This window comes from Archocentrus centrarchus, unplaced genomic scaffold, assembly GCF_007364275.1.
Source record: "Archocentrus centrarchus isolate MPI-CPG fArcCen1 unplaced genomic scaffold, fArcCen1 scaffold_37_ctg1, whole genome shotgun sequence".
Taxonomy (NCBI): Eukaryota; Metazoa; Chordata; class Actinopteri; order Cichliformes; family Cichlidae; genus Archocentrus; species Archocentrus centrarchus.
Window position 1 is genome coordinate 1,554,780 of NW_022060264.1, and position 18,415 is coordinate 1,573,194.

General features: G+C 40.4%; 1 protein-coding gene across 1 annotated transcript in view; it reads right to left on the minus strand.

The window, feature by feature from the left end:
- Positions 1-18,415, minus strand: part of LOC115776733 (SH3 and multiple ankyrin repeat domains protein 3-like) — an 85,051-nt gene that overhangs the window by 33,821 nt on the left and 32,815 nt on the right. Inside the window, exons 5-7 of the mRNA XM_030724493.1 lie at positions 16,295-16,446; positions 10,655-10,822; positions 653-769 (exon numbers count right to left, since the gene is read on the minus strand). Of these exons, the coding sequence (XP_030580353.1) occupies positions 653-769; positions 10,655-10,822; positions 16,295-16,446 (437 nt within the window). The remainder of the gene's footprint in view (positions 1-652; positions 770-10,654; positions 10,823-16,294; positions 16,447-18,415) is intronic.

The following is an 18,415-nucleotide window of genomic DNA, read 5'->3' on the forward strand; positions in this document are numbered from 1 at the left end:
ACCTCTTGGATGAGTTGTCAGTGCGCTCTTGGAATAATTTTGGTAGGCTGGCCACTCCTGGGAAGGTTCACCACTGTTTTCTCCATTTGTGGATGATGGCTCCCACTGTAGTTCACTGAAGTCCCAAAGCCTTAGAAATGGCTTAACCCTTTAACCCTTTTCAGACTGATAGATGACAATCTGTTTCTTTAGACTGTGGCATGATGTGTTGTTTTTTGAGATCTTGATTAAACAGTATTTAGGCCTGGGTGTGACTAGTGAAATTGAACTCAGCTTTCCAAAAATCTGGTTATCACAGTTGAGTCATTATTTAACTGAATTACTTTTTCACACAAGGCCAGGTAGGTTAAGATATCTTTTTCCCCTTAATAATTGAAATCATCATTTAAAAACTGCATTTGCATTTGACTAATCTTAGAATTTGTTTAATGATCTGAAACATTTAAGTGTGACAGATAAGTAAAATAAAACTAAAAACTCAGGAAGGGGGCAAATACCTTTTCACAGCACTGTATGTATACACCTGTGAATAAGAAGTTGAATTAAAGAAGACAGAAATGGGTTTGAATAAGAAATCTGCATTAAATTTGCATTAATCCTAATGGAGCTCTAGTTCATGAATTGTAAACATATGTATTCCCCTATGGCTCACCTGGTTGTATAGGGCACAGATGTGTAGAGCAGTGTTTCCCGAGGCATTCTGGGCACTCATGTCTGCTCCATAGAACAACAGATGCTCCAGGTGCTGCACATGGCCATGACGGCAAGCCTGTGCGCACACAAAGAAGTTCATTGTCAGTTACAACATTTTACACTTCCACTCAAGAGAAGCTGCAGTAAAATGCCTCTAACACTAGATGTCAGTGTGCTGCAAAGGAGATAACATCAAACTGATAAGCAGCTGTACCCTCAGTTTGAACCCAGTCATGAAAAGATGGAAGCATAGGATGAGAGAGGGAAGGATTAAATAAAGCTGATAGCAAGTCAGAACCAATAGGATGTACAATTGAAGCCACCTGGTGTTAAAAGCAGACTGATGAGGAAGTTATTGTGTTCATAAACCAATTTCCTCTGTCAATAGATTTGAAGTTGGGAGTTATACTGATGGATGCCAGTTATTGTGTGAGGAGGAGATTATTTTCAAATGGCCTATTTACTCTGGAGCTTATCTTAGAGACTGACGGGTCTGTCAGAGAGGAAGGACAATGACTGCTTATCAACAAAAGCAGGTTACATTGTAAAGAATGCCATTATTACAGTGTTCAGTATCAAGCATCTAAACCCATTCAGTAGGCGCACACATACACGCGCACACACCTACACACACACACACACACACACACACACACACACACACACACACACACACACACACACACACACACACACACACACACACACACACACACCTCTGGGTTCTGATCCACCTTGGTTTGGGCCTTTCTGTGTGGAGTTTGCGTGCTCTCCCCGTGTTCGCATGGGCTCTCTCCGGGTACTCCGGTTTCCCCACAGTCCAAAGACACGCAGCTAGTGGACTTAGGTTAATTGGTGATTCTAAATTGCCCATAGGTGTGAGTGTGAATGGCTGTATGCCTCTTTGTGTTAGCCCTGTGACAGGCTGGCGACCTGTACACGGTGTACCATGCCTCTCCCCCTGTGACAGCTGTCATTCCAGTTTGGCAGTTACATCACCTAAGTCTGCTGTTACCATTGGGACCACATTGGACTTTACTTTCTACATTTGCTCCCATTGTTCCTGGTACTATTTTTTTTTTTTTTTTGTGCTCTTTCTATCTCATGCTCTTGCTGTCCACTGGGATTGCCACATCTATCACAACTGCTGTCTTCTGCTCCTTGTCTGGTTGGTTGGCCAGTAGTTGCTTATCTCTTTGGAACTTAACATCCCACAAGCCCCGCTGTGTGCAACCATTTTTGGCAGTGTCTCCCATCAGAAATTAGCAACTTCTAATCCACATGTGGCACAGATATTCCTTTACAATATCCTGGTACACCAAAAGGCATCTCACAACCTACTGCTATGTGCTGAATAGTCTCTGGAACACCATTGCACTTGGTCCTGCTGGCAGTAGTACACTCCTTCCTCTATAGATCTGGTGCTTGGGCCCTGTTCTTGTGTTGCCATGATCAGAGCCTCTGTGCTGTCCTTTAGGCTTGCCTTTTCTTGCCACTGGTAGGATATTTTAATCTCAGCCATTTCCTCTGTCTGTCTATGGTACCTCCTATGTAGGGGGTTAGTTTTCATCTTAACATCAGTGGCATTTATCTCCTCCTGTAGGCAGCCTCAGGTGGGTATTTCAGCTGGATGTCTGATGACTGGTAGAGCATATTTATTGATAGCTCAGACCTTATTGCTATTGTTCAGCTAGTTTCTCAACACCTGTCTTAGGTTGTGGAGGTACGTGACTATGGCTGACCTTCATGCATCTTCATCATGGTTCCCACTGGCCTGTGGGATACCCAGATACTGTTCTGTATGTTCACTATCCTGAGTTCTGGCAACTTCAACCCTTCAGTCAAGATCACTTTCTCTCTCTTTGCAATCATTTGGCCACACTTATCCAGTAAGAAAAATAATACAGTGTCTTCACTATAGATCCTGGTGAGGTGGATCAATGCATTGATATCTCACTCACTCTTGGCGTACAGCTTCATGTACATGTACAGAAGATGGCTTATGGTCATTCCACTTCTGAATCAATATCCATATCCACTCTTTGTTGCTTGGTTTATTCTGCACTTGATGGTAACTTGGACTTGGCTTCACTGTTTTCTTCCACAGTCCCATTGAGTTTTTGAGCACTCCAGTATCCATGTATGGGACACTGAGCTGTAGGCTTTCTTGTAGTCAAACCAGGTGGTGCCCAGGTTGGTCTGCCTGGTCCTAAAGTCCTGGTATACTGCTCACCAGAGGTCATCAGGTCACATGATAACGTGGGACAAGGTCTCACAATGGTTTCAGCAGAAACCCCTGGTGGTAATGACCCATGCCTTTTTTTCACACCTTGGCTCATGTGATGAGCACATGATTAATGGTGGGTCAACAATGTCTTCAAAACCACCACTGCGGTTTAAATACCTGGGACTCTCCACCTTTTGGGTTTTAGAACTCAAGCACCTTCTTGGATAAGTGAGGTGAGGTTATTTTTTCAGCTGTTGGGCTTGGACCCTTAGTTCCAATGAAAGGAACTCTTAACGGTTTAGCATTTTGGACAATTTTATGCTCCCAACTTTGTGGGAACAGTTTGTGGATGGTCCCTCCCTGTTCCAACAGATGGTCCCTCCCTGTGTATAGTGCACCTATTACTAATTTCATTAACACCAAAGCAGCTGAAACAACCCCCTCTGCAGCTTAATTGACCAGATCACCATCCCAAAAAGTTTATTGACTTGTTATACTCAAATTAAAAAATTTTCCTTTAATTTTTATGAGCAGTATAACTGTATAAAAGAATTATCTATCATTTATTTGTATTGTGCTAGGAAATTGGAAAATGTGAAATAGGTGCAGTGATTTTTTTTTGAAACATGCAAACATACATGAAAATACAGTAAATAAGGCATCAAACACCCATGTTAGCAGATTTAAATGCAAAATATACTTAATTAGTTACACCTTACCAGTGTGGACCCCCTTTTGCCTTTAGAACTGCCTTAATTCATCATGTCACAGATTCAACATTCCAGAGAGATTTTAGTCCACAATTTGACATGATACATATGCATTTGTTGCAGATTTGTCAGCTATACATTCATGATGCAAGTCTTCCATTTCACCGCATTCAAAAGGTGCTCTTTTAGATTAAGGTTGGATCACTGTGGAGAGTATTTGACTACAGTGAACTCATTGTCATATTCAAGAAATTAGCTTGAAATTATTTGAGTTTTGCGATATGGCATGCTATTGTGTTGGAAGCAGCCATCAGAAGATGGGCAAATTTGGTCATAAAGGGATGGAGATGGTCAGCAACAATACTCAAGTAGGCTGTGGTATTTAAATGATGCTCAATTAGTCCTAAGGGCCCCAAAGTATGCCAAGAAAATATCTTGCACACAATTACACCACCACCAGCCTGATGTTGTTAGCTGATAGGAGTGTGGTCTTCTGCTGCCATCTGTTTCAAGGTGTGATCAAAGATGCTCTTCTGCATACCTTGGATGGTTATTTGAGTTATTTGAGTTACTGTTGCCTTCCTATCAGCTGGAAGCAGTCTGGCCATTCTCCTTTGACCTCGGACATCAGCAAGGAATTTTTGTCAAGAGATTTGCCACTCACTGGGTGGGTATTTTTTCTTTATCACTTAAATCCGTTCCCAGTTTGTTTTCCCCATTGTGATGCTTGGTTAGAAATTCAGCAGGTCATCTTCACTATGTCTGCATGCCTAACTGCACTGAGCTGCTGCCATGTTATTGGCTGATAGATATTTGCACTGAGCAGCTGAACAGATGTAACTAGTAAAATGGTGGTGTATATGTTAAAATCTGCAAAGTACCTAATAACTAATAAATAACAATATTTGCATAATTATAGTGGAGGAAAGTCAAAAAGTAGCATTACATTCAAATAGTTAAAATTACAAACTGAGTATATTGAAACTGTACTTTTGTACATATAGTACTCAATTACTTTACTGAAGTACAGTTAAATAAAAGTTAAATTCCATCACTGCTTCTGTCTGTGCACTCATCCAGTAGTGTTGGGAATTGTTAAGATTAAGGGTCCTGTAGCCCAGTGGCATTCTTGGGGTACCAGTGGGCATGCAAACCCATGCCTCCCTCTGGACATGCCACTGAATGACCCGAGGTAATATTTTAAAAATGTATCTATTAAATAAATAAATTAAATATTTAAAGGTATAAAATTGTCATATTTGACCATATCTGGTCTCTGTTCCTTGATGATGTAGGACCAAGTATATTTAAGGTCTGATTAATAATTCCAAGACCATGATTAATGGTTTGTTGAATCCTTAATTGAAATCTATCAGAGAAATCAAAAAGGTAGTAGTAGAAATATAACTTCTGAGGGGAGAAAAGTGTTTTTAAAACATTATTCCAAGGGAAACTCAGGACATTTTTCAAATTTTGAATAACATCTGCTCTTTATTAATCATTGTTTGAAAGCACAAAGACTCATAATAAACAAAAAACAAAACAAAAACAAAATATGCTACAATATCACAGACATAATATCATCAGCAGAAATGGTTCCCCACTTTATAATAAGAGTGTGTACACCACAACAAGAGTGGTATCTTTTCTGTTGCATGATATGGCACACACTTGTTCAATCACTATGTGTTGCATACTGGTTTTAAGAGCAGAATGAACAAAATGTGTCCAAGTCTTCAAAGCTTGTCGATGTTGAGTTAATTGTGGGTTATTGTGGCCAGTTTGTTAGGAAATTGTATTGTAATTTCAGTTCACACAATTCAACCTCAAATTATAGTTCAGGAGCTATTAAGTATTAAAATACCCAGCACAACTGTCCATGTGGGTTTTCATGCTTTGACAAATACTTCTCACATTGTCAGACGTTGAAGATGAATTAGCTGAAATTGTCACAAATTATACTGTTTATTTTCACACTACAAATTATCCCAGAGAATATGAGAGCTGTCATCTGATTAATTTAGACTGGGGTCAGCATTTTATTGTCATTAATCATGAAGTTATTATTATAAGGTTGGGGTTAGAATATGTGATAATAATGGTGTAGAATGTAGCAATTAAATGTGAACAGGTAGTGATTTGCTTCTAAGTGATTATTTTGTGGTGTAATAGGTAGCTTTACATTGAACTTGTTGAGTCAAGATTCAAGATTCGTTATTCTCATTTCTGCAGTTGCAGGTACAACAGAAATGAAATGGTGTTTCTAAAATATAAATATACTAAGATATTAAAACAGCCATAAGACCAGCAGTCAGTGACATTCACACTGAGTAGTGAGAGCCTAAGTGTTGAAATACATATGCTATGTAATTGAGATTGTGCAAAAAAAGAATTGTGCAAATGTTTGAAGAAGGTCCCTGGTTACAGTTTGTTTAGCGCTCTCACAGTCTGAAGGAAGAAGCTGTTGAAAGGTCTGCTGGATCTACAGCTGATGCTCCTGAACCTTCTACCAGATGGTAGCAGGGTGAACAGGCTGTGAGATGGTTGGTAAAAATCTTTTAGGAAATCTTTTAGTTAGGCCCACCACAGTTGTGTCGTCTGCACACATAATGATATGGTGGGTGGAATGAAGTCAATGAAGAGGACTCTGGTGCAGGTGTCTTTATCCCCCACGTGGGACAGGATGAGGATGGAGTGTGGTGGAGATGACATCCTCAGTGGAACAGTTTACCTTGTAGGCAAACTGTAGGGGGTCCAGGTTGGCAGGATTTTATGTGCTGCATGACCAGCCGCTCAAAGCACTTCATCAGCACTGGTATGAGTGGCACAGGGAGGTAGTCATTTAGATCGGCTGGGTTGTGCTTCTTTGGCACAGGGATGATGGTAACTCTTTTGAGGCATACAGGTATGACTACCTGGATGAGAGAAAGGTTTAAGATGCTTGTAACCACATCTTTTAGTTGCTCAGCACAATAAAGGACACACCCAAGGATGTTGTTGGGTCCTGCAGCTTTCCATGGGTTATGCTCCCAACTTTGTGGGAACAGGCATATTTGTGTCGGCGAGGTTGCAATCAGTCAGAGAGTGGAAGCCTTGCCACAGCCGCCGGGTGTTCCCTTTGTTAGTGAAGTGGCTGCAAAGTCTCTGTCCATACCACCTCTTTACTTTCCTAGTGCCACGTGACAGGTTCCTCCTAGCCAGTCTGTATGCTGCTGCATCTCCTGATTAAATGCTTTGTTTGTCCATCCAGGCTTTGTCGTTGTTGTGACACATGTAGGTTTTGACCATCACTATGTCGTCGATACATTTATTAATGTAGATGATGACTGATTTCAATTGTTTGTAAGGCAGTCGCAAGTAAGAATTTCATTGCTCAGCATAACCACAGTGTTTTGCGGTGTACATGACAATAAACTTCTTGAATCTTGAATCTGATTCAGTGTATTCCTCCCGGTTTCTGTTGTTTTAACCTAATCCGAATCCCCTGCTAATTCAAAGAATGCATCTGGATGAGCCATCTGCTGCACGCTGATGTTTTTGTACAAGTCCTCCATAGCCTCCTTTGCGTTGGCCCTCAGTGGTATGTAAACAGACACCATGAGGACCACCATAAACTCTCATGGCAGGTAGAAGGATGACAACTCACAGTCAGCAACTCTGTGTCTGGTGTCTTTGAAACTACCTTGGCATCCAGACACCATGAATTGTTGGTGTAACCTACCAGGCCTCCTCCTTTGTGCTTGCTGATTAGCGCAGCCACTCTCTTGGCTCTGTGCAGCATTAGTCCCTCTAGCTCCACTGCAGTGTCTGCGATGTTCTGGCTGAGCCAGATCTTGGAAAAGATGAAAACACAGCAATCCCTCATACTGCTCTGGAAGGCTCTAGACAGCCTGATATAATCCATTTTGTTGTTTAGTGAGCGGATGTTAGCCAGGAGGACTGTTGGAACTGCTGACTTGTATGGGTTAGCCTGGCATAAACTCCTCTGTGGTTGCCACTTTTCCGCATCCCTTCGCAACTGCTCTGACACCTCCTCCTTGGTGTTGTCATAGGCAATGGGATCTCATTGTCTGGTGGGTTTAGTATACCTAGGTTGTTCAGCTGATGGACACAAAGCACTTTGGACAACTGTGCTTTGTAGCAGCATTTTGTGCTGTGGATGTTCAATGAACACTGGTGTTTGTGCATGCATCTTGCATATACACACTTAGTTTCACTGATCACACAGTTTAAACCACACATACCAGTACATTCATCTAAACACGCTGCTTAGTTCTTAGGAGCGGTTGCTGCAAGCACCAGTCATACCACCAAAACCCCCCCCCACCCCCCCACCCCCCAAAAAAACACAAACAAACAAACAAACAAGCAAAAACTGTAACTATTTGAACATGTTGAACGTGTAATACAAATATTTCTTCTCAAAGAAGCCAATCTTAGTGCTGCAATAAAACTTTTTAAGACCAGTTAATCTGTCAAGCATTAACAATAAACTAAGCCAGGGGTCGGCAACCCGCGGCTCATCCAGGCTTAATCTGCGGCTCTGTGCGGCTCGAGGAAGTAAATTATAACTATCCAGTTGAAGTGCATTTTATTTTTGTCAGTTTGGTTTTTGTTGTACTGTTAAATTGGAACATTATTGTGATCTTAAATTATTAAAATAAAATCATTTTATTTATTTATTTTAGTTTCTCAATATATGCGTCACTCGCGGTAGCCGCTACCGGCTTCCGCTAGTATTTGCGGCTCTCACCGTTTTGTTTTCCGTGGAAACCGGGTTCAAATGGCTCTTTCCGTATTACAGGTTGCCGACCCCTGAACTAAGCCATTAACAGTCCACCACTAGATAATGCCAGTTTTCTTATTATATAAGTTGAAACATGTTTGTCTTTGTAAGTCATACTAGTGACTTAAAATGATACCGTGAATCTACAGGTACTCAATAAAAACTTCAGACTGGGGATAACAGTTGCACCTTTCAGCACCATTTAGTTAAGGTTGTTAAAAAAAATAAATTGTGTTTTCTTAGACTTTGGAACCAAACATAGTCCATGCAAAGAGGCCTGCAGTTTGAAAGCCTAAGAGAGTGCTTCAGCAGGCTGGCTCAGAGGATAAGTAGCTGAGGCAACTACTCTGTCATCTGCATAAAAACGCACTTCAGCTGTAAGCATGAGGACTCTTGTACAGAAGCCAAATAGGTCACAGGTCACAAAAGAGTGGGTTCAAGTTGTGTGCCTTTTAAGTTGGCTTATTTTTTCCAGCATGTTTGACCCCTCATAATTTCTTAAGTATACAAGAAACAGCTTATGTTCACGTTATGTTCTGTTAAAAAGTGCAACCAAATCAATTTTAAGGAAACTCTCAGATTGCTTTTGTAGTATACTTTGGGTTATTATCCTTTTGTACTGTGAAGTGGTGTCTGACCAGGTTTCCAGCAATTGAATAAATCTGAGCAGAGAATACACTTGTCCACACGTACACTTCAGAATTCATCCTGCTACTTCTACAAGCAGTCATCAATAAACACTAGTGGCCTGGTTCCACCAGCAGGTGTACATACCCACACCATAACACTGCCTCCACCGTGTTCGATAGGTAACATGGTATGCTTCAGATCACAAGCTGTTCCTTTCTTTCTACATACTTTTGATTTTTTTTAGTGCTCTGCAGGCTCTTTCACTTTACATGTTTTCTGGTCTTCATAAGTTCTTTGAGTGCTCATATAGAGTAGAAAAGGGCTATATAAGAACTAGTCCATTTGCCATTTACCATTCCAGTTCTTGACGATAACCGGTGGTTTTGAGCTTGTTTAGTTGTACCTCTGTATTTCCATTCATGAACATGTCACTTGATTGCAGACTTTGACAGTGATACACCTACCTGCTCAAGAGTGTTCTTGATTGATGTGATGTTACAAAGGGAAAGAATTCTGTGATCATCCACTTTTGTTGTCTTCTGTAAACTTTCAGACATTTTGGTGTTGCTGAGCTAGCCAGTGCATTCCTTCCCTTTAAGAATGCACTTCTGATACAGTAGGTTTATTTGGTATTTTCAACCTAAAGATGGCTTTGTTCACTTCCATCAACTTCTATTTGATCTCATATTTGGAATTCTAGTGAACATCTACCAAATACAAGTTCAACACTTAATTAACTCTAGATCTTTTATCTGCTTAATCTGTTATGGAATAATCAGGGAACATTTCTCACCCAACCATAAAACTGCATTCAACTGTCCAATTACTTTTGAGTCTCTGAAAAAAGTATATAATATATAAAAACAGTTCAGGCTTTGTTAAACATCCTGAGTTAAGGATTAAAGTCTGCACTTCAGTAATTCAATTCAATTCAATTCAGTTTTATTTATATAGCGCCAAATCACAACAAACAGTCTCCTCAAGGCATAACATCATGATTGCTTGATTTAAAATCCACTGTAGTGGCAAAATTACAAAAAGAAGAAAAAAGAAAAAAGAAGTTTAATTGTCCCAAAAATTAAGGATCAAAGTATATATACAGTCTTTAATGAGAAGGATGTAATGATGGAATTTTGCAAAATTCAGTGGATTAATAAACAAAGCCTTACACTCTGAATCAGCAGCAGCCATCCTATACCTTTACTGTTAACTGACAGCAGAGTGTTATCGTGTCTGAAATGCGACACGTGGGGGAGGGTAGAGTTTTTGGCCACCCCACAAGCAAAGAGAGATGTAAGCAACCTGATAAAGCTGATGGCTTGAACACAACCTTATACACATACCGTACATACACATACAGTAAATACACATAGCACTTTGTGGAGATGCTCAGAGCTTGTCAGAGCTGGAGGGTGGCTCTCTTTAAATGACTTTATCTATTTCAAGGAGTAACAGCTGCCAAGACAGTCGCCTACAGCCGGAAAAAGGCTGTATGTACATGCCTTACCAATACAAGCTGTTCCAAATAACCACACAGGAAAAAACAATCTGTGCTTATGTGTGTGCACCTGGTGATTCAAGAGGTGTATGTGTTGCATAGGACTGTACCTGGTGAACTTCATGCCAGCCATTCTCATCTTGGCAGCAGACAGAAGCATGGTGATTCAGCAGGAGCTCGCAGCATCCTGGGTCTCCTCCCACCACCACACTGTGATACAGGGGAGTCAGACCACGGCTGTCCTTGTAGTCTGGAGAAGCTCCCAACTCTAGCAGTGTCTGTGGATGGACAGGTATGTGAGGGGTTAGGTGCATAGTGATTTATTAAGTTTTATAAATACCAGATTTTTTATCTTTTGTTTGGAGTTTTTTATAAAAAAATAATGTCTGATACCTGAATGGAAGATAACATAACTTAGTTAGACCTTCCCTGACTTTTTTGTTTGCCTCTGTCAACCTGTCGAGTGAGTTTGACGTAAAAGACTCAGGATAAAAAACCCCCGGATTTTTTGTGAAAATCTACAACATATATCCTGAATGCCTTGTCTTCGTGCCCCTTTGACCCCGGCATCAACGGTGTGTGACACTAGCTAACAGTAGTTTCGAATACGAGTCCACTAATCACTAATGACAACAAACCACTGGCTGTCTCCACAACACAGACTTCAAACTGCTCCGCAAGGGAAAAGCTACTGTCAGTCAGCAGGACATTCAATTAATCGAGGGATTGTTAGATTGTTGGGATCTTGAACTTAAGTTGGCTTTCTTCTGGCTAATGTTAGGATACATAATATTATGTAGTAAAATACTTGTCTGGGACTGATGTGGCAGCTTAGGTGACCATTTTGTAATCACCTTATCAGATAACAACACAAACAACATCAGATGCCTGCAGCAAAATAAAGGCACAGATAACACGTTAACTTTATCTTGCCTGGTAACATTACCTCTAGCAAAATTATATCTCACCTCCCACCTGGAACATAAGAACACATATTTGCAGATGCTGTTTCTTGACTACAGCTCCACTTTCAACACCATAATTCCATCCAGGCTTTATGATCAATCTTCGGGATCTGGGCATCATTGTCTCTGGATCCTGGACTTTCTGACAGGCAGACCACAGGTGGTGCAGATTGGCAGTGTCACATCATCTACACCAAGGTTGTGCGCTCAGTCCCCTGCTGTACACCCTGTTCACCCATGACTGTATGGCCACACATAGCTCTAACACCATTGTTCAGTTTGCAGATGACACCACCATCATTGGCTGCATTTCAGAGGGAGACAAGTCTGCTTACAGAGGAAAGGTGAGAGCCCTGACATCGTGGTGTTGGGACAACATCCTGCTTCTCAACGTCAACAACACCAAAGAGCTCATCGTGGACTACAGGAGACTACAGGGTGGAGGGCACACCCCTATTCACATCGAGGCGACAGAAGTGGAGAGAGTCAGCTGATTCAGGTTCCTGGGGATCAACATCAGTGAGGATCTGTCATCACATCCACACATCATATGGATGTGACCACAAAAGCACAAGACAGCAGCTCTTCTTTCTGTGGCAGCTGAAAAGCTTTGGTGTGGACTCCAGAATACTCACCAACTTCTACCAATGTACAGTCGAGAGTATTCGAGAGTATTCTGTCTGACTGCATTACCACCTGGTACAGCAGTTGTAGCGCTCTGATCACAAAGCTCTACGGAGGGTGGTCAGATCAGGTCAACATATTACCAGGTCTGAACTGCCAGCCATCCAGGACCTCTACAGACAGTGCTGTAGGAGGAAGGCCCAGTGAGAAGGCTCTCTGTTCCCAGCCATTCATTCTTCACGCGCCTGTCATCAGGCAGGTTGTACAGGAGCATCCAGACTCGCACCAGCAGATTCAGGGACAGTATCTACCCACTGTATATATGTGTATATATATATATATATATATATATATATATATATTAGGGATGGCACAATACCATTTCTTTATGTCCGATACTGATACCGATATTTTACATTTGGATATCGCCGATACTGATACAAATCCGATCCTTTTTGTATTATTATTTTTAATATTTGTTTTTAAATGCCTGGATCAATTTTACATAAGTCAGCAGTCTCTCACACAACAAAATTTAAATCTTTTAGTTGTCCCACATACAAGACTATGGACCAGAGAGGGGCAGAGCTTTTCAGGCAGTGGCGCCAAAGCTCTGGAACTGTTTACCACTCCATCTCCATTTAGCTGACTCTGTGGCGTCTTTTAAAAAACAGCTGAAAACTTTTCTGTTTAACCAGACTTTCTGTTGACTTTATTTTTATTCTTTTTCTTTTATTATGGTAATGTTATGTTTTTAACATGGTGTTTTATCTGTTTGTTTTTTTCTTATATTGTGTTTTAATTATTGTACAGCACTTTGTGACTTTTTGTCTGTGTAAAGCGCTATATAAATAAACTATACTTACTTACAACAATCGCTCTATAACCTGAATTCTGTTGCTCCTATGTGAGAAGGTGATGCATTGGCTTATGGTATGTTGCAAATTTCATTAGGGCTGCAACTATTGATTATTTTTAGCAATCGAGTTTTCTATCGATTATTCCAGCGATTACCTGAGTAAGTGGATAAGAAATACTTTTTTCGTATTAACAGTTCATCTGCATATTTTAACTTCCGTACTGCAGTTTTTTCCCTGTGCGAAACACACAGGGTGGATGAAGCAGCTACAAAAATCTATTTTCTTCACTTACTGATCAGTTGATTGCTGAAGGACCTCCAGCTGTTTCTCAGTAAAGGTTTAATGGAGGTTAAGGGGGAAAAGCTTCATCTGGACGCTAGAAAAACATTTAGTCCACTCCGTCTGAGCTCACCAGCTCCATCTCTTTCCACTTGTGCAGACTGACTGCACGTAAAACAGCTGACTGCTGCTGTTGTGCTATCAGTGTTTATGTTGAAAAACTAGGGGCTGCGTGACCGTAATCTTGTAATGCTTTATATTCACAAGCATTCTCCTAAATACATTTCTACTGCAGGTCTATATTTAGTCACTAATCAGGGATTGAAGTATCAAAAATATTTTGACGAGGAAGGGGTCCTTCCGGTACCGGACGGTCACCAGTGCTAATAGCGGCGCTCGCTAGCAGTAGGTCCGGGAGCTGAAGTAGAGAAAAAAAAAAATAACAGCTGAAATTCTCAGCACAGCGAGCACAACACACAAACACAGCAGAGAGCGGTGGAGGCGTGGAAAAACATGTCAGCGATGATCGCTCAATGTCAAAGGGAATCCGTCGCAGCGACGGAGAACTTTATAGAATCTGAGGAAGGTTTTTTCTAACTCCTGATCCCCCACTCCATTCCAGTAGGTAGTGGTAATGCAGCTCGAACCTGGTTTGTTCAACCGCAGACCCACAAGAAGAAGACGACGACTGTAATGCAGCTAATGTGGGTTCGGATCGGATTGCATTTTTTATTTCTTTCCGATATCCGATCCAGTAATTTTGGCCAGGATCGGACCGATACCGATACTGAATATCGGATATATATATATATATATATATATATATACCGTCGATTAATTAATTATGGGGAAATTAGCGAATTAAAAATTTTAACGCATTTTAATCGCACTTTGCACCGTGGAACGTTTCTCAGTGCACGAGTTCCCGGCATACAGATTATATCGACGCACAATGTCCAAATTAGGGGCCGCATCCTGCGAAGGACCCGGCCCACGTCTTTCGCAGCCCACGAACACCACAAAGGCCGGAAGTGAGCGGCTATCCTTCATATCAGCTGCCGTCACCTCTGCGTAGCTCATGTCGCCTAGCAACCGTGAGTGCAAAGCCCAGCTGTGTAAAAGCAGCTGGTTAAACGGAGAACAAACTTTTTCTCCTTTTTGTGGTTTAATTTTAAGTCTTTTATTCAAAATAAGCTGTTAAAACAAGCATAACACATTTCAACATCAAGGAATACAGCTGAGAGAATGATTAATTTCCAACTATAACAAGTGAGACATTAATGTTGAATAAAACTATCCAGTTATGATGTTTAACTTTAATTTCAGGAGTTTGCTTATCACAGGAGCACTTCCACCCTTTGTTGGTCTGTGTAGTAGACTGGTGGGAAAATAAACTAAATTTTGAAGTTTAAGCTTATGTATATTGATTTATTCATCAACTAAACTTAAATTAATATTTCTCGTCAAATATTGAAATGCGATTAAAATGCGATTAATTTCGATTAATTAATTACAAAGCTTGTAATTAATTCGATTAATTTTTTTAATCGAGTCCCACCCCTAATATATATATATATATATATATATATATATATATATATATATATATATATATATATATATATCTGTACAGTATATGGTCTTTACAGTGTTTTTATATAGTTTACATTGTTTTATATTGTTTACTTTGTATTCTATTCTATTCTATTTATTTTAGTTTTAGTTCATGTTTAAAATTGCTATTGGTGTTATATGCGAAATATTGAGGGGCCTGGGTCCAAGAATTTCATTGCTGGTAGCGATGTGCCACTTTTACCTTTATATGACAATAATAAACTAAACCAGCACTGGCTCCCTCCAGCGCTCTTCTGTTCACCCTGCTCACAAATGACTGCTCAGCAAAACGCTCATGCTGTCATATTGTGGAGTTTGTGGATTACACAGCAGTGGTCAGATGCATTGCCAACAAAAATTAGTCCGGCTACAGTCAGGAGGTGGAACAATCTCTGCATCAATGTGACATGGAAGCTACTGCAGCAAAGAAGAAAGTTCTGCAGAGGGTGGTAAAGGCTGCACAGAGGACGGTTGGAGTCAGCTTCTCCATGGACATTGGTGGTCACACTTGTGGATGATCAGTTATTCAAGTGCTTTTGATTAGCTGGCTGCTACCTAGCCTCTTAATTACTATGGCAGCAGTAAAGGTGTACTTAATTTTTCACAGGACTGCTTCTGTATTTTGGCTTAGTCAGCTACACAATGTCTGGGAGTATTGTCATCATCACATCAAAGTCAGCTTTGCTGTCATTATGCTGGTATGCAGTATATATATATATATATATATATATATATATATATATATATATATATATATATATATATATATATATATATATAATATATACCCTGGTCTGCTAGTCGTGCAAGATACATGGCATATAGTACATGCAGTAGAGGAAAGTCTTGTGTACATCTCATCACTGTCTGGGTTGATACAGGAGTTTCTGTGGAAATGTGAGCAATATTTCACCTCACCTAATGGCTGCAGGAGTCACTAAAATAGACTTCTAAGGTTAAACAAAGTTCCTTTGAAATTTAAATGAATAATAATCACCACCACTGTCACCATTAACATCAAAATAATTTTTCAAAAATGTTTTAGCCTGCTACAAAATCAAAGTACTACATCAGAGCTGATAAAAGCTGACATACACACAATTATGAAACTGCCTATTCACAAAAGTCCATTGTGAGACTACAAAGATAAAATACATGTTGTGTATTATGCAGAACTCTTGGCTCATTTATTGCCTTCAAAAGAACAGTTAGAGACATCATCACTTAATCAGCGCATCATGCTATGAAGTGACAGGTCTGCATGCATTAAGAACCATGTACGTTATGTTGCAGCAAAAGACTGTCAAGTATGATCAGGCAGCTGTCAGGCTGTCACTGGGATTCCAGCACCAAGAACGCCAACAATGCACAAGTAAGCAGGTGTTAAACAGATGAAAACAGCCTTTACCGTGAGTATAACCTGGTTCTTGGACCTTGCAGCTTTGTGGAGGGCAGTCATGCCATCCTTTGCCCTGAAGTCCAAATGAGCCCCTCCGTTCCTCAGCACTTTTATCATCTCCACCGCATTGTCCAGGTGAGCTGCATATGTCAATGGGCTCTCTAGAAGAAAAAAGTCATAATAATAAATACATATTTTAATTCGGTATGTCTGTAAGGGAGACAAGGTATAGAAAAACAAAACTGCAGACTAAAAATGTCCAAAAGGATTGCATTTAATACTTTAGGCTACCAGGGTTACTATGGAGCTAAATGGTTTTCTGAAAACAGAGCAGTAGGTCATACAACTCGAGGGACTGAACGTGATACATGCTTTGATGCAAACCATGTAGGAAAGGTCTGCTGCATTTTAAGATTTGCTTTGTTCAATTTAACATTACAGTTGGAAGTAAACTAGAGCTTGTTAAGTCATATAAGCAGGCATCCCCTCAGCAAGATGTTTTATAAAGTGAAATCTCCTGGTTAACCTTGCTTGTTGATGACTCTGATGAAAGCCACAAACCAAAATGCACTGGTCAAAGAACAGATTTGTTCTATATACCCTGTACTCTAGCTCTCACCATGAGGTCAAAGCTAATGTTAACATTATCCATTGTAGCAGAACTATATGCCAAGAATAAGGATTTCCTACAATTGTAGGAAAGCCTTATTCCTACAATTACAATTATTGCAATTAAAAATATAAGTAATCAGGGATCTTCTATTCCTCAGATGGTGGGCATGCAGCTCTAGTGGGTAATTAAAAATGGCTTACTGTGAGCCACTTCTGGTTCTTTGTCTGAGGGTGTGACATTATGCCATTGTGTTACATAGTGACATAGATAAAGTCTGCCTACCAAAAAAAAAAAAAAAGAAAAAAGCCACAAACATGATGTTTCATGCGATTCAGCTCTGTGGGAGAGAACAACTTCAACTGCAGTCCTAGAGTGGCCCTAATATGCTATTCCTAATGATGGTAAATGGACTAGTTCTTATATAGTGCTTTTCTACTCTGTCTGAGCACTCAAAGCGCTTATACAATGATGAAGTGCTTTGAGTGGCTTATACATTTACCCCATTCACACAAGCACTTCCATGATTAATTAAGTTAAATGCTTTTTTATTGTCTAACACACACACATTCATATTCCAACGCTTGTGTCGGAGAGCAACTTGGGGTTCAGTATCTTGCCCAAGGATACTTTAGCATGCAGCCTGGAGCAGCCAGGAGTTGAGCCACCGACCTTCCGATCAGTGGGTGACCTGCTCTACCTCCTGAGCTACAGCCACCCCAATGGATGTTTATATCAAACAAGTTTCAAATAATAAGACCAGGATGCAACTAATTTCTGAGTCTCAAGTTTCACACTGTTCTAAGCACTCAGATTCAGAGATGTTTTTCCACTCTTGGTTTGGTATGATGTCAAAGAGCAGAGATATCCCTAATATGGTCATCTCAGGCTCACAGCCCTATCAGTGGGCACAGAAGCACCACCCACCTAAATGCTGTTCAAGCCTTCTTTTAACAAAGGGCAGCCAATCAGAAGAAACTTGTCTTAAAGAAAAGGTGGCCTTAAAGAAAAAACAGCTAAGTAGAACAGCTAAAATAGCATATTTCCAGCAGGGAATGCAGTGAGGGGCTGGACAAAGGCACAATAAAAGATAAATAAGGGTTATTTTGAGCTGTAAATCATGCAAAGCTACTCTAGTAATGTCCAAGAATATAAACATGGTACTGGAAACATTACAGGTCGTTGAAAGGCATAAAAAAAACTATAAAACACTGAGGAAAAGAGACAGAATCAAAAGCAAAACACAGACTAGTATAATTTTACTTTAATTTAGTTTATTAACTGCTGTCCATACACTAAGAGAGAGCCGCCATCTGTTACTTGCGCTAACCGGCAAGCACAGAGGATTAGGCCTGGCAGTTTACACCAACAATTCATGGTGTCTGGATGCTGAGGTGGTTTCAAAGGTCTGCATATCAGACACAGAGCTGCTGACAGTGAGATGTTGGCAACTTTGACCATCTAGCAGTCCTGCTCATGCCCATGTACAGACCCAGGGTGAAACAACAGAGACTTGCCAT